Source organism: Nicotiana tomentosiformis, chromosome 1 (assembly GCF_000390325.3).
Source record: "Nicotiana tomentosiformis chromosome 1, ASM39032v3, whole genome shotgun sequence".
Classification (NCBI taxonomy): Eukaryota; Viridiplantae; Streptophyta; class Magnoliopsida; order Solanales; family Solanaceae; genus Nicotiana; species Nicotiana tomentosiformis.
In genome coordinates, this window is record NC_090812.1 from 139,369,255 (window position 1) to 139,386,554 (window position 17,300).

General features: G+C 38.2%; 1 protein-coding gene across 1 annotated transcript; it reads left to right on the forward strand.

The window, feature by feature from the left end:
- Nucleotides 1–7,828: 7,828 nt before the first annotated feature.
- Nucleotides 7,829–8,725, forward strand: LOC138910562 (uncharacterized). Its single transcript, XM_070201804.1, has 2 exons — nucleotides 7,829–8,136; nucleotides 8,374–8,725. Exons 1-2 carry the CDS (start codon nucleotides 7,829–7,831, stop codon nucleotides 8,723–8,725), a joined length of 660 nt encoding a protein of 219 aa, XP_070057905.1.
- Nucleotides 8,726–17,300: the final 8,575 nt, after the last annotated feature.

The following is a 17,300-nucleotide window of genomic DNA, read 5'->3' on the forward strand; positions in this document are numbered from 1 at the left end:
GGATTGGCTTCGTACAGCACCGTCTAGGTAGAAGATTTATGCCGATTAGAGAATTCATGATGTTTAATTCATGGTTACAAAGAGGGCATAACTCCATTAGCTCTCGGAAATAAGGGCTTGATTGACTAGCCCTTATTTTCGAGTTTCGAGAACTTGATTAGCTCCCTTCAGTATTTCGTGTTTTGCGTGCACAGTTCGTGTCTTTATTTGTAAAGATTTTATGTGAAAAATTGAAGAAAACATGAATTTTAGCTTTAAAATGACTTGAATTGACTACGATCAATATTTTGTGTCAATGACCCCGAATCGGTATTTTGACAATCCCGGTGGGTATGTATCATGAATTTTGACTTGGAGGTATACCCAAAATTGAATTTGGAAGTCCCTAACTATATTTGACTTGATTTTTTGAAATCTATTAATTTGAAGGTTTAAAGATTTTCTAGGTTTGACCGTAGGTTGACTTTATTTCTACCGAGTTCAGATTTCGGTTCCGAAATGTGGTATATATTCATTTTACTATTTAAAACTTGTCAGTAAAATTTGGTGCAAACGGAGTTGATTTGATAGGATTCGGATGCTCGGTTGTGAATTTAAAAGTTTTTGAGTCACATTTTGATGTCCGATTCATAGTTTGAGGCAATATTTTGATCGCGCGAATGAGTTCGTATGATGTTATTACCCTTGTGTGCATGTTTGGTTTGGAGCCTGAGGGGCTCGGGTGAATTTCAGATAGGCTACGGACCGTTTTGAACTTGAAAGGTTGCTGATTTTGGTTGTTGTTGATGTCTGGTGCAATTTACTTCACGATCGGGAAGCTACTCTCGCGATTGTGAAGTGGAATTTATGCTAGGGCAAAAATCGTTCTTCACAAACGCGGGAAAATGGTCGCGTACGCAAAGTAGTTGGGTGCTTACCCATCGCGAACGTGACCGTCCACTCGTCAACGCGTAGGGTTATGGGGTTTTGGAAGGGATATGTCTGATATTCTACGCGAATGCGACCCTAGGCTCGTGAACGTGAAGGCCTGGGGAGACGTCATTGCAGATCGCGAAGTCCAATTTGGCCGATGTGCTTCGCAATCGCGTCAGGTCATTCACGAACGTGGAGAAGACCTGACGCCTATGATTTAAAATAGTCCAAAATCGGGATTTTTCCCATTTCTCACCATTTTCAAGTTTGAGCTTGGCCTAGAGGCGATTTGGAAGAGATTTTTCATCCCCACTTCATAGGTTAGTAGAAATTAGGAATTTAGGTAGAAATTGGAGATTTTGATAAATTGAGATTTAGACCTTAAATTGAGGCTGGATTTCGAAATTAATCACATAATCAGGCTCGGGGGTGAATGGGTAATTGGATTTTGGTAAGAATCTCGGGTTTTGACTAAGCGAGCCCGGGGTTGACTTTTGTTGACTTTTTCCAAAAATATTAAATAATAAATCTTTTTTCATTTGTGGATCGTTTATAAAGCTTATTTTGAATTATTTCCACTATATTTGGTTTGATTTGATTGGTTTGGAGGCTAATTCTAGAGGAAAAGGCACAATTGAGCATTGATTTGATTGCAGAGTGAGGTAAGTGTCGGGGTTAACCTTGACTCGAGGGATTAGGACTTGTTTGTCTATTTGCTACGTATTTTATGTGTGGCGACAACGTATATGTGAGGTGACGAGCATCTATGCGTTCTCATTGGGTTAAAGCATGCGGGTGAATTTTTTTTTGTTGTATTAAATTATTTTGTATTAAAGTTGAGTTTGATATTGTGGCATTATATTTGAAACGTAATTATTTCCCGCCTTGATTTCTATTATTCGGATTTGTATTGTTGCTTGGTGAGGAAGAGAGAGAAGCACGAAGGGTGTTGTCGAGTTTTATTTGCATTTATTATCATATATTGAGAGATTTGAGAGTAAAAGCACGATAGGTGATGCTGTGCCGATAAGTAAAAGGACAAAGGGTGATGTCGTGCCATGATATTCATGATATTACATGGTGAGGGAGAGAGTAATAGCACGAAGGGTGATGTTGTGCCTTTCTTCTTTTCATTACGTTGTCTGATTTCCAATTTTTAGTGATTTTCCTTAGGTACATTGTTGCTTATTTCGGAAGATGTTATTTGTGATTTCACACTTATAGTTTTTATGATATTTCCTCTTTCGCATGTCCCCTCCCGGTTGATAGTTTATCATTCTTCTTGTTATTTTTCTGCTTTATATGTACTTGTATAGGGTTTTTATGTGGGTGTCTTACCTAGCAAGTGGATGTTAGGTGCCATTACGGTACCGAAGTTGGAAATTTCGAGTCGTGACATTGAGCAAGGATGTCATTTCGGCAGCCATGGTTTCCCGCCATTCATTGAATTTTTGGGCTTCAGCGAAACATGTGGGTTCTACTGTGGGTGGTAAAAATTGTATAAAAGGGAAAAGATTAGTTGAATATATTTTGGGTTTGGGATTAGGTCTCAATTGCTTGTAATGCGTACGTTGAAGGGTGTGTGGTTGTTGAACTCATTTTTGAACTTGTTGGGCTTTTTGTTGTGGACTGTTGGAAGAAGGAGGAGGTTATTGAGTTGTAGAGTTATTTCTAAGGTGAACAACTGGAGTTAAAGTAGGAGAAGAGGAAGAGGGTGTTGACCGAATTCTATTTGGGTTAGGAGAATAATTAGGAGATGAACAAGTGACAGAGGGATTGCTATCAAAACATGTGAGGGAATGAGTAGGACTTGCATCTAGTTGAGTGAAAACAGATAACTCTGAACTCTTGGAAATAACAGAATATATAGGAGGCATAATTAGGTATTGTGGAATGCATGGAGTTGATAACCAAGAAACTTAATTAGACTTGGATGGGGGGAGGACCAAGAAGTGATTGAGTAGCAAAGGGAAAAATTGATTCATCAAATTGAACGTTTCTTGCAATATAGATATGGCAAGAGCTCCTATTAAAACACCTATAACCAAGATGTTTTTTTTATCATGACCTGTATACTTCTCATATTGGTTGAAGCTTGATAAATCCGGAGTAATATGATGAGTAGCACCACTATCTGCGAATCAATTTTGTGTCATAGGAATCGGAGCTCGATGAGATAGATGTGCAGATGGATTAATGGATTGGTTGTAACATTAAAAACAAGAAGGAGCAAGATGGTTAGAACCATTGCAAATTTGACATCAAGATCGTGTACCACTCTTCCCATTGTATCCATTACTGAAAGCTGGGTTGGAGTAGCTGGTGGAATAGTTGTTTCTGCCACCACGACCCCTGCTCCAACGATTATTTCTACCACAACTCCTGAAATAATTACTGCCCCGATTAAAGTTGGATGATTTTTGACTTATATTTGCAACTGGAGTGACACTAGAATTGAGTGAGGGAGGCAAAATAGAGAGGGAGTATATTGAATTTCCATGTATAAATTCATGGTTGGGAAGAAGGCTATGGAGTTCAGAGTAGGTTAGAGCATGATTGAGAGTGTTGGAATTAGGAGATGGCAAGGATTTGTTTGAAGTGAAGAGTCTGGGACGATCAGGCAAGAAGAAGAAGTTACCATTGTGTTGTGAAGAGAGACAAGAGATATGGTGATGGAGAAAGAAGAAAATAAAAGAAGGAACCTGGCTTAGTCCGATACTATGATAAATGTAATACGGAGTAAAATTCGATAGTCGGAAGCCCACACTTGTATTCTTCATTTCATGTAGTTTATATAGTACTAGGATACAACCCAAGAGTCCTAATAGGTGAAAGTTGTTACAAGGGATAAGCCAAAAGAGTCTTAAGTGGCTAAACTACAATTCTAAGTCATTATCATTAATATTTGAATATACATGATAATGTTAAGAAGGTCTAACATCTTTCACTGCTTCTGAGACACTGTCATATCATATTTACTAGTATAAACTAGTATGTTACCTAGTCATGTTATTACCAGCTATTTGCATCTTTCTATGGAAAGCGAGCCATAATCAATTTTAAGGTGTTCTTTACCTTCTTGAAAAATCCATAGAACAATTGTATTGAGTATTTAAATGAGTTTTGTTAGTATTTTGTATTCGAAAATATATTCAAAAAGTAGAAACAATATAAAAGCAGAAATGTAGAAGAACAAAACTAATCTGAGCCCGCTGAATTCACAGTGTTTCCTAATGGAACTTAATCCCCTCCTAGTACCCGAGGTTTAAGATTATTTCTTCCCAAGGTAGAACGGATTACCCTCACTGGTGTAGTGGTACTTCAAACCCCAGTGATCAACGAACTCAAAGATCAGTAGCAAATCACACTTACTGCTTTCTTTATATTTAAAACAATACAGAATGAAGAAGGAGAAATCAGAATTTTTGTAAGGAAAATCTAACAGAGAGTTCATGATATTTATAGTCAATACGTTAGGTAATACCGAAGAGTTGCAACTCTTCATGTAAAGCTGTAACTCAAAATGGCTATTTTATTAAACGGTCATTTATGCAAACTGCCAAATTTAAATTATAACGAAAACTTAAAACAGAGGAAATTTGAATTATCGTTACAGAAATGGTCTAATTTAGATTAATAAATATTGCATTAATATCAACAAATAAATTTGGTCCAAAAAATTAATCAATCAATCAGATCATTTGACCAAGTCCAAATCCAAATCCGAATTCGAAGCCGAAGTCGAAGCCTAGCCAAGTGAGCGAGCAAGCGACGACGACGACGTAAGGCTTGTCTTCTTCACAACTCCTTAAGAGCTAGAAGAAGTAAAATTATATATATACCCATCAAAGCTCTTTTCCTCCTCCAATATGGGACAATGTCCCTTTGTCAAAGAGGGAAACTCAAAATTTTTATTTTTTCCTCCATTTCCCATTCACTCTATTTTTAAGCTCTAACAAGCTTAAAACCCAACAATCCCATATGAATGAGGAATGGCTATATCACGGAAATATGCATGGAAAGTTGTGTGATTTACAAGCAAGGATTAATCGCATCTAGATAAGTAGGTTTTCCTTTGAGGAGTCGAGTACAATTCATGATATACATTAAACATCCCAACACACGAGCATAATCCAATATTGATATGCTTTGGCCTTTGTTCTTTTCTAGTGCAAGATTCACGTCAATTGGAGTCTTTGTAACTTTAAAATCTAAGTGCTTCAATTTTTCAAGTACTGTTTTAATTTAATGAGATTGCGACAATGCCATACCTTGAGGAGTCTTATGGATCTTAGTACCCAGAATTAAATCGGCAACTCCCAAGTCTTTCATATCAAACTTGCTAGTTAGCATACGCTTAGTCACATTTATGTTGGCAATGTCATTACTCATTATCAGCATATCATCCACATATAAGCAAATAATAATTTATGATTTGGAACATTATTAGTGTACACATTTATCACATTCATTTATCTTAAAACCATTTGACAACATTGATTGGTCAAACTTTGCATGCCATTATTTGGGTGCTTGTTTTAGTCCGTAAAGCAACTTAACACGTCTACATACCTTCTTTTCTTTACCTAGAACCACAAACCCCTCAGGTTGTTCTATATAAATTTCTTCCTCTAAATCTCCATTTAAGAAGGCCGTTTTAACGTCTATTTGATGAATTTCAAGACCATATACCGTAGCTAATGCTACTAACATTTGTATAGACGTAATTCTTGTAACTGGAGAGTATGTATTATTGTCAAGACCTTCTCGTTGTCTATTGATGGTAGGCTATAATCTCGTATTTTAGTCGCTTATTGCACTCTAATTTACTAAACTTTAATTGAGTTTGATCTTTAATCGCTAGTATTTTGCACTAATTGCTTTATGCCTTGTAGGAGGATTCCGAGCTATGTAGATGTTATGGAATGAATTCGAGTGATTTGGAGCTTTAAAGTCTGAGTAAAATCCCAAGGGATAAAGTCGGGATCACGTTCAGGGGTTGAGAACCACGTCTGGATATCAAAAAGCAAGAAAATATCTGTACTCTGAGAATTTTCGACAACCGCAGCGCGTGGGGGCGCCGCATCTATGCAAATTTCTACTCTTATCAAATTACAAGCTCTTTGAAGTTTCCCACTGCCGCCCCTCCTGGTGCGTCGCCACATACGGCGCGCCTGTGTATTTTTTACAGAGCCACAGTCCTATTTCACGTAGGAAAAGGGGTTTTCGTATGGTCCCGACCGTACTTTGTATAAATACATGTAAAATATTATTTTTGGGACTTTTGACACATCTAAGACCTAAGGAGGCTAAGGAGGAGGTGGAGAAGTGAAAGCACAAGGAATTTATCATTCAATCCTCACTCAAGACAAGAGTTTGGATCGTTATATATTTTTTATTATATTTGTGAAGAATTGCTCCATATCTATGAGGTAGTTCTCTTTAGGGATTGATGGATTTGGTGTATTGATATTTGCTTGTAGATTTTAACTCTAGTTTTTATGTATTGAATCATTTTGGGTGTCATAATTGTTTCATCTATATTCACATGTTCATGTAATCGAGAGAGGCAAAACTTGTGGAGGTGGAGGACAGCAAGCTAGAGGCCGTCCGAGAGGTGGAGGTCAGAGTGGTAGGGCCCAGCCCCATTTTTATGCATTTCCAGCTAGACATGAGACTAAATCATCTGATGTCGTTATCACAGGTGTTGTTCTAGCTTTTCATAGAGATGCTTCAGTTCTATTTGATCGGGGCTCTACTTATTCCTACGTGTCATCCTATTTTACTTTATATCTAGTTATGCCTCGTAATTCTTTCAGTGATCCTGTATATGTGTCCACGCGTGTGGGAGATTCTATTGTTGTCGTTCGTGTTTATCGCTCGTGCGTGGCTTTTGTCGGGAGCCTTGAGACTAGTGTAGATCTACTACTTCTTAATATGGTGGACTTTGATGTTATTTTGGGTATGGATTAGTTGTCACCTTATCACGCTATATTGGATTGTCATGCCAAGACTATGACCATAGCCATGCCGAGGTTGCCTCATTTAGAGTGGATGGGGACTCCTGGCCATTCTACCAGCAGGTTTATTTCTTATGTGAAGGCTCGACGTATGGTTGAGAAGGGATGTCTAGCATATTTGGCCTACATCTGTGATCTTAGTGCGGAGGTTCCTTCCATGGATTTAGTACCAGTTGTGCGTGAGTTTCTAGAGGTTTTTCCTACAGATTCCTCAAGGACCGACAGAGATATCGAATTCTATATTGACTTGGCTCCGGGCACTCTACCCATTTCTATTCCACCATATCGTATGAACCCACCTGAGTTGAACGAACTGAAGGAGCAGTTGTAGGATTTTCTTGATAAAGGATTCATTTGACCTAGTGTCTTGCCCTGGGGTGCACCAATATTTTTCGCGAAGAAAAATGATGGTACGATGAGGATGTGTGTTGATTATCGGCAGTTTAACAAAGTCACTATCAAGAACAAGTATTTGTTGCTGAGGATTGATGACTTATTTGATTAGCTTTAGGGTGCCAAAGTGTTTTCAAAGATTGATTTGAGATCTAGCTACCATCAGTTGAAGATTAGGACGTCGGATGCCCCTAAGATAGCTTTTTGGGCTCGGTATGGGTATTATGAGTTCCTAGTGATGTCCTTTGCTTTAACAATTAACCTAGAAGCATTTATAGATTTGATGAATCGGATATTTAAGCCCTATTTGGATTCCTTTGTGATCGTCTTCATTGATGATATTTGGATCTACTCCCACAGTCGAGAGGAGCATGAGCAACATCTTCGAATTGTACTTCAGACTCTGAGAGATAGTCAGTTATATGCCAAGTTTTCAAAGTGTGAGTTTTGGTTGGATTCGGTTGCTTTTTATTGGGCATGATGTATCTGTCGAGGGAATTAAAATGGATTCTAAGAAGATTGAGGCAGTTCAGAACTTGCCTAGACCTATTTCAGCTACGGAGATTTGGAGATTCCTAGGTTTGACAGGTTATTATCACTTGTTCGTGGAGGAGTTTTCATCTATTGCATCCCCATTAACTAGATTGAGCCAGAAGGGTGCACTATTCAGGTGTTCCGATGAGTGTGAGTTGAGCTTTCAAAAGCTCAAGACTGTTTTGCCTACAACCTCAGTGTTGGTGTTGCCCACAAGTTCAGGATACTACATTGTGTATTGTGATGCATCGTGTATTGGTCTTGGTGGGATGGCAGGGTGATTGCATATCGTCTCAGCTGTTGAAGGTTCATGAGAAAACTTACCATGTTCATGACTTAGAGTTGGCATCTATTGTTCATGCATTGAAGATTTGGAGGCATTACCTCTACGGTGTGTCGTGCGAGGTATTCACAGATCATCGGAGTCTACATTATTTATTTAAGAAAAAGGATCTGAATTTGAGGCAGCAGAGGTGGCCGATGCCTTTAGTGGAAAGTTTGTGAGTATATGTAGCCTTGCATATATTCCAGTTGGTGAGAGACCACTAGCATCAGATGTTCAGGCCTTGACCAATCAGTTTGTGAGGTTAGATGTTTCGGAGCTTAGTCAGGTTCTTGCTCACGGTCTCAGAGAGTGTCAGTATGACGACCCCCATTTGCTTCTCCTTAAGGACATGGTGAAACACGGTGATGCCAAAAAGGTTTCTATTGGAGATGATATGGTGTTACAGATGCAGGATCATATTTGTGTGCCCAATGTGGATGGGCTTCGTGAGTTGATTCTTGAGGAGGCCCACTGTTCGCGGTATTCCATTCATTCGGGTGTTGCCAAGATGTCTCAGGATTTGAGGAAGCATTATTGGTAGAGAATAATGAAGAAAGATATAGTTTAGTATGTGGCTCGGTGTTTGAATTGCCAGTAGGTAAAGTATGAGCATCAGAGACCTGGTGATTTGCTTCAGAGGCTTGAGATTCCCGAGTGGAAGTGGGAGCATATTACCATGGATTTCGTTGTTAGGCTACCATGGACATTGAAGAAATTTGATGTAGTATGGGTCATTCTGGATAGGTTGACCAAGTCGACGTATTTGATTTTAGTAGAAGCTAATTATTCTTCAGAGTGACTGCTGAGATCTATATCCGCGAGATCATTCATCTTCCCGGTGTGCCGGTGTCCATTATTTCTGATCGAGGCACGCAATTCACAACGTATTTATGGAAGGTCGTATAGTGTGAGTTAGGCACACGAGTTGGGTTGAGTGTAGCATTTCTTACTCAGGCGGACAGGCAATCTGAGCGAACCAATCAGATATTGGAGGATATGCTTCCCGCATGTGTTATGGATTTTGGGGTTCTTAGGATCAGCTTTAGCCGCTTGTGCAGTTTACCTATAATAACAGCTACCAATCGAGTATTCAGATAGCTCCTTATGAGGTCTTATATGAGAGGCGGTGTCTTTCTCCTATTGGTTGGTTTGAGCCGGGAGAGGCTCGGTTGTTGGGTACTTATTTGGTTTAGGATGCCTTGTAAAAGGTCAAGATAATTCAGGATTGGCTTCGTACAGCACAGTCTAGGTAGAAGAGTTATGTCGATCAGAGAGTTCGTTATGTTGAATTCATGGTTAGAAAGAATGCATAACTCCACTAGCTCTCGATAATAACGGCTTGATTGACTAGCCCTTATTTCCGAGTTTCGAGAACTTGATTAGCTCCCTTCAGTATTTCGTGTTTTGCGTGCGCAGTTCGTGTCTTTATTTGTAAAGATTTTATGTGAAAAATTGAAGAAAACATGAATTTTAGCTTTAAAATGACTTGAATTGACTACGATCAACACTTTATGTCAACGACCCCGGATCGGTATTTTGACAATCCCGATGGGTCTGTATCATGACTTTTGACTTGGAGGTATGCCCAAAATTGAATTCGGAAGTCCCTAACTCTATTTGACTCGATTTGTTGAAAACTAGTAATTTGAAGGTTTAAAGATTTCCTAGATTTGACCGTAGGTTGACTTTATTTCTATCAGGTTCAGATTTCGGTTCCGGAACTTGGTGTATATTCATTTTACTATTTAAAACTTGTCAGTAAAATTTGGTGCAAACGAAGTTGATTTGGTAGGATTCGGACGCTCGGTTGTGAATTTGAAAGTTTTTGAGTCACATTTTGATGTCCGATTCATAGTTTGAGGTGTTATTTTCATCTTTTGATATCGCGAACGAGTTCGTGTGATGTTATTACCCTTGTGTGCATGTTTGGTTTGGAGCCTGAGGGACTCGGGTGAGTTTTAGATAGGCTACAAACCGTTGCGAACTTGAAAAGTCACTGATTTTGGTGGTTGTTTTTGTCTGGTGCAATGTGGTTCGTGATCGGGAAGCTACTCTTGCGATCGTGAAGTGGAATTTAGGCTGGGGTAAAAAATTGTTTTTCACAAACGCGAGAAAATGGTCGCGTACGCAAAGTAGTGGGATGCTTACCCATCGCGAACGTGACCGTCCACTCGTGAACGCGTAGGGTTATGGGGTCTGGGAAGGGATCTGTCTGATATTCTATGCAAATGCGACCCTAGGCTCGTGAATGTGAAGGTCGGGGGAGACGTCATTGCGAATGTGATGTCCAATTTGGCCGCAGTGCTTCGCAATCGCGTCAGGTCATTCGCGAACGTGAAGAAGACCTGACGCCTGTGATATAAAACAGTCCAAAATCGGGATTCTTCCCATTTCTCACCATTTTCAAGTTTGAGCTCGGCCTAGAGGCGATTTGGACGAGATTTTTCATCCCCACTTCATAGGTTAGTAAAAATTAGGAATTCAGGTAGAAATTGGGGATTTTGAGAAATTGAGATTTAGACCTCAAATTGAGGCCGGATTTCGAAACTAATCACATAATCGGGCTCGGGGGTGAATGGGTAATTGGGTTTTGGTCCGAATCTAGAGTTTTGACCAAGCGATTCCGGGGTTGACTTTTGTTGACTTTTTCCAAAAATATTAAATAATAAATCTTTTTCATTCGTGGATCGTTTATAAAGCTTATTTTGAATTATTTGCACTATATTTGGTTTGATTTGATTGGTTTGGAGGCTAATTCTAAAGAAAAAGTCACAATTGAGCATTGATTTGATTGTGGAGTGAGGTAAGTCTCGGGGTTAACCTTGACTTGAGGGATTAGGATTTGTTAGTCTATTTGCTGCGTATTTTATATGTGGGGACAACGTATATGTGAGGTGACGAGTATCTATGTGTTGTCAATGGGTTAAAGCATGCGGGTAAAAATTATTTTATTGTATTAAATTATTTTGTTAATCATATTATCCATGCTTAGGTTAGATTATTATTTCTTTAAATTATTCATTTCGTATTTATTATTTATTTCAAAGATGTTGTATATTTTTAAAGTTGAGTTTGATATTGTGGAATTATATTTGAAGTGAAATTATTTCCCGCCTTGATTTCTATTATTCGGATTTGTATTGTTGCTTGGTGAGGAAGAGAGAGAAGCACGAAGGGTGTTGTCGTATTTTATTTGTATTTATTTCCATATATTGAGAGATTTGAGAGTAAAAGCACGAAAGGTGATGCTGTGCCGATGAGTAAAAGGACAAAGGGTGATGTCGTGCCATTATATTCATAATATTACATGGTGAGGGCGAGAGTAAAAGTACGAAGGGTGATACTGTACCATTCTTCTTTTCATTACGTTATCCGATTTCCAACTTTTTAGTGATTTTCCTTAGGTACATTGTTGCTTATTCCGGAAGATTATTTGTGATTTCACACTTACAGTTTTTATGATATTTCCCCTTTCACATGTCCCATCCCAGTTGATAGTTTATCATTCTTCTTGTTATTTTGCTGCTATATATATACTTGTACAGGGGTTTTATATGGGTATCTTATCATAGCCTCGTCACTACCTCGTCGAGGTTAAGCTCGACACTTACGGAGTACATTGAGTCGTTTGTATTCATACAACACTTCTTCACTTCTTGTGCAAATACTAGTATCGGTCCCAGCGATACTTTGGGGTGAGTCATCTCGGATCTCTATTACTATGCAGACTCGATGAAGATTTGCTAGCATTCGTAAACCTTGAAGTCTCCTTCCATTTTCCATCTTTACTGTTTATTTCATTCGAACAACTGTATTATTTCAAACTACGCTTGTAGACTTCTAGTTGGTCATGTACTTGTGACTGCGGGTTTCTGGGAGTAGTTAGTATCACGTTGTTCATATTCACACTGAGTTACATTTGGAGTTTAGTTTTCGTTTATTTTCATCACTTGGAATTAATTGTTAAAAAAATGGTTAAATTCTTATTAACGTCGACTTACCTAGCAAGTGGATGTTAGGCGCCATCATGGTATCGAAGTTGGAAATTTTGAGTTGTGACATTGAGCAAGGATGTCATTTCGGCAGCCATGGTTTCCCGCCATTCCTTGAACTTTTGGGCTTCAGCGAAACATATGGGTTCTACTGTGGGTGGTAAACATTGTAAAAAAGGAAAAAGAATAGTTGAATATGTTTTGGGTTTGGGATTAGGTCCCAATTGCTTGTAATGTGTATGTTGAAGGGTGTGTGGTTGTTGAACTCATTTTTAAACTTGTAGGGCTTTTTGTTGTTGGCTGTTGGAAGGAGGAGGAGGTTGTTGAGTTGTAGAGTTATTTGTAAGGTGAACAACTGGAGTTAAAGTAGGAGAAAAGGAAGAGGGTGTTGACCGAATTCTATTTGGGTTAGGAGAATAATTAGGAGATGAAGAAGTGACAGAGGGATTGCTATCAAAACATGTGGGGGAATGAGTAGGACTTGCATCTAGTTGTGTGAAAACAGATAACTCTGAACACCTGGAAACAACAGAATATATAGGAGGCACAATTAGGTATTGTGGAACGCGTGGAGTTGATAACCAAGGAACCTAATTAGACTTAGATGGGGGGGAGGACCAAGAAGTGATTGAGTAGCAAAGGGAAAAATTAATTCATCAAATTGAACGTTTCTTGCAATATAGATATGGCAAGAGCTCCTATTAAAACACCTATAATCATGATGTTTTGTGCTATATCCGAGGAAAATACAAGGTTGACTTCTATAGGTAACCTTGTGTTTGTTATACGGTCATAAATATAGGAAAAACAAGCAACCAAATGTTTTTTCAGGAAAGGTAATATGGAGTTGAGTGAAAAATCATCTCAAGCGGAGATTTACCATTGTTAATAGAAGTAGGAAGTCTATTAATTAGGTAAGCTTCCGTTTCAAAGGAAATATGCCAAAATTTCGAAGGTGTTGAGCTATGAGCCATAATACTTAAACTTGACTCCACAATACGTCAATGAGTGTGCTCTACCTTTCCTTGTTGTTCATGAGTGTGAGGAGTATCCAATCTATGATTTATTCCTAATTGAGCACAAATGCTGTACAAGGGGCGAAATTTTCCAAGCCCATCAGTTTGAATTGCCATTATATTTGTATCAAATTATTTTTTAACTAGGAGTCTAAACTAAAGAAACACGTTTACAACATCAGACTTTAGAAAAATTGGATAACACCACATAAACCTAGAAAAATCAACAACGAAGATAAACAAAACTTTGTGACCATCAGATGACAAGAATGGGGAAGGACCCCAGACATCAGCAAAAATTAATTACAAAACAAAAATACTTTTATTAACTCGAAGATAAAGTGACAATTTATGTGATTTGTCGAGTTGGCAAGCACTGCATAAGTTATTCATAGTAGAACCAAAAACTAAAAGGTTGTGCTGATGAAGTACTTGATGAAGTTCCTGTCGGTGTGGTTGGCCAAGACGGAGATGCTAGCATGAGGAAGAAAGCTTGACTGCAAGATGAGCGGAAGGTGAAGTTGAGGAGCAGAGTTTGATTTGCAAGGTGTAAAGACCATTGCTACTCATTTCGGAGAGAAGTGGTGTCTTGGTTGCTCGATCCTTGACAAGAAAGTGATAAGGGTGAAACTTAAAGAAAATATTATTTTCAAGTGAAAACTTTTGATTAGACAGAAGATTTTTAGTAATTGATGGAACATGAAGAATATCTTTGAGTGTGAACTTTTGATGAGAAGAGTTAGAAAAAGAGGATATACCAATATTATAAATGGCTAAACCTTGGCCATTTCCCACTTAGAATTGATCATGACTTGTATACTTCTCATATTGGTTGAAGCTTGATAAATCTAGAGTAACATGATGAGTAGCACCACTATCTGCGAATCAATTTTGTGTCATAGGAATGGGAGCTCGATGAGAGAGATGTGCAGATGGATTAATGGAGTGGTTGAAACATTAAAAATAGGATGGAGCAAGATGGTTAGAACCCTTGCAAATTTGACATCAAGATCGTGTATCACTCTTCACATTATATCCATTACTGAAAGATGGTTTGGAATAGCTGGTGGAATAGTTGTTTATGCCACCACGACCCCTGCTCCAACGATTATTTCTATAACAAGTCCTGAAATAATTACTGCCCCGATCAAAAGTGGATGATTTGTGACTTATGCTTGCAACCGGAGTGACACTAGAATCGAGTGAGGGAGGCAAAATAGAGAGGGGGGATATTGAATTTCTATGTATAAACCCATGGTTGAGAAGAAGGCTATGGAGTCCAGAGTAGGTGAGAGCATGATTGAGAGTGTTAGAATTAGGAGATGGCAAGGAGTTGTTTGAAGTAAAGAGTCTGGGATGATCAGGTAAGAAGAAGAAGTTACCATTGTGTTGTGAAGACAGACATGAGATATGGTGCTGGAGAAAGAAGAAAATAAAAGAAGGAACCTGGCTTAGTCCGATACCATGTTAAATGTAATACGGAGTAGAATTCTATAGTCAGAAGCCCATACTCATATTCTTCATTTCATGTAGTTTATATAGTACAATGTACAGGAGACAACCAAAGATTCCTAATAGATGAAAGTTGTTACAAGAGATAAGCCAAACGAGTCTTAAGCGGCTAAACTACAATTCTAAGTCATTATCATTAATATTTGAATATACATGATAAGATTAAGAAGGTCTAACATCGTTCACTATTTCTGAGACACTGTCATATCTTATTTACTAGTATAAACTAGTATGTTACCTAGTCATGTTATTACCAGCTACTTGCATCTTTCTATGGAAAGCGAGTCATAATCAATTTTAAGGTGTTCTTTACCTTCTTGAAAAATCTTTAGAACAATTGTATTGAGTATTTACATGAGTTTTGTTAGTATTATATATTCGAAAATATATTCAAAAGGTAAAAATAATGTAAAAGCAGAAATGTAGAAGAACAAAATTAATCCGAGCCCACTGAATTCACAGTGTTTCCTAAAGGAACTTAATCCCCTCCTAGTACCCGAGGTTTAGGATTATTTCTTCCTAGGGTAGAACGGATTACCCTCACTAGTGTAGTGGCACTTCAAACCCCAGTGATCAACGAACTCAAAGATCAGTAGCAAATCACACTTACTGCTTTCTTTCTGTTTAAAACAATACAGAATGAAGAAGGAAAAATAAAAAAAATTGTAAGGAAAATCTGGCTGAGAGTTCATGTATTTATAGTCAATACTTTAGGTAATACCGAAGAGTTGCAACTCTTCATGTACGGATGCAACTCAAAATGGCTATTTTATTAAATGGTCATTTATGCAAACCGCCAAATTCAAATTATAGCAGGAAAATTATAAAAGAGGAAATTTTAATTACCTACAGAAATGGTCTAATGTGGATTAATTAATATTGCGTTAATATTAACAAATAAATTTGGTCTAAAAAATTAATCAATCAATCAGATCATTTGACCAAGTCTAAATCCAAATTCGAATCCGAAGCCGAAGCCGAAGCTGAGCTGAGCGAGCGACGACGATAGCATGAGGTTTATCTTCTTCACAACTCGTTCAGAGCTAGAAGAAGTAAAATTATATATATACCCATCAAAACTCTTTTCATCCTCCAATATGGGACAATGTCCCTTTGTCAAAGAGGGACACTCAAAAATTTTATTTTTTCCTCCATTTCCCGTTCACTCTATTTTTAAGCACTAACAAGCTTAAAACCCAACAATTCCCATATGAATGAGGAATGGCTATATCACGGAAATATGCATGAAAAGCTGTGTGATTTACAAGCAAATATTAATCGCATCTAGATAAGTAGGTTTCCCTTTGAACTTTCCGTAGTGAACTTATGTCGGATATACTCGATCAAGCGTTAGATTTGATATCTTAGAACCGTCAAACTTTGGTGTATACCTACAACCATAAGTCACGCAATCAACCCTTAACCTTATTTGGTTCTCATTGTTGTGTTCGTTTCAGCCATGAATACCGCATGGTTTCATAAGTGCGTAGAGAACTGGCCTTGCAAAATTCTCCTTGACGCGGCTAACACTTCACACTTACATAGGTGATTCCTAAATGTATCATCCCGTAGATACACTCTTTGATATACCCCGTATCAAATTTAGAAATCATTAAAAAGCCTTCATGCTTTATCCTTGGTACTGAACATTGTCTCTTCACGAGAATGGACCAAAACCTTTAGTTGACAATGTTGAACCGTTATTAATCACTCTGTTTGATCTCCTTGAACCTAGATCTTGGGATCTCCGGTCTTTTAGGTAGAATTACCGCCATAATGACTTGTCCTCGGACATAATCACATTCCTCTCGATGATCTTTCAACTACCTCTCTAGTTAGGCCTTTTGTAAGCGGATCCGACATATTATCGCATGAATTTACGTAATCAATTGTGATAATCCCCCTAGAGACTAGCTGCCTAACAGTTTTATGTCTTCGTCATATATGATGAGATTTACTGTTATACATAACGCTCCCAGCCCTTATAATTACCGCTTGACTATCACAATGTATGCATATTGGTGCTAACGGTTTGGGCCAAAATGGAATATCTTCTACAAAATTTCGGAGCCATTCAGCTTCTTCACCGGTTTTATCTAAGGCTATGAACTCAGTCTTCATTGTAGAGTGGGCAATACATGTTTGTTTGGACGACTTCCAAGATACTGCTCCTCTACCAATAGTGAATACATATCCACTTGTGGATTTAGAATCAGTTGAACCAGTGATCCAATTTGCATCACAGTATCCCTCAATCACCGCATGATATATACTGTAATGCAAAGCAAAGTCTTGGGTATGTTTTAAGTATCCCAAAACTCCTTTCACTGCCATCCAATGTGATTGACCTGGATTACTCGTGTATCGACTCAATTTACTTATAGCACAAGCTATATTCGGTCGAGTACAATTCATGATATACATTAAACATCCCAACACACGAGCATAATCCAATTGAGATATGCTTTGGCCTTTGTTCTTTGCTAGTGCAAGATTCACGTCAATTGGAGTCTTTGTAATTTTAAAATCTAAGTGCTTCAATTTTTCAAGTACTGTTTAATTTAATGAGATTGCGACAATGCCATACCTTGAGGAG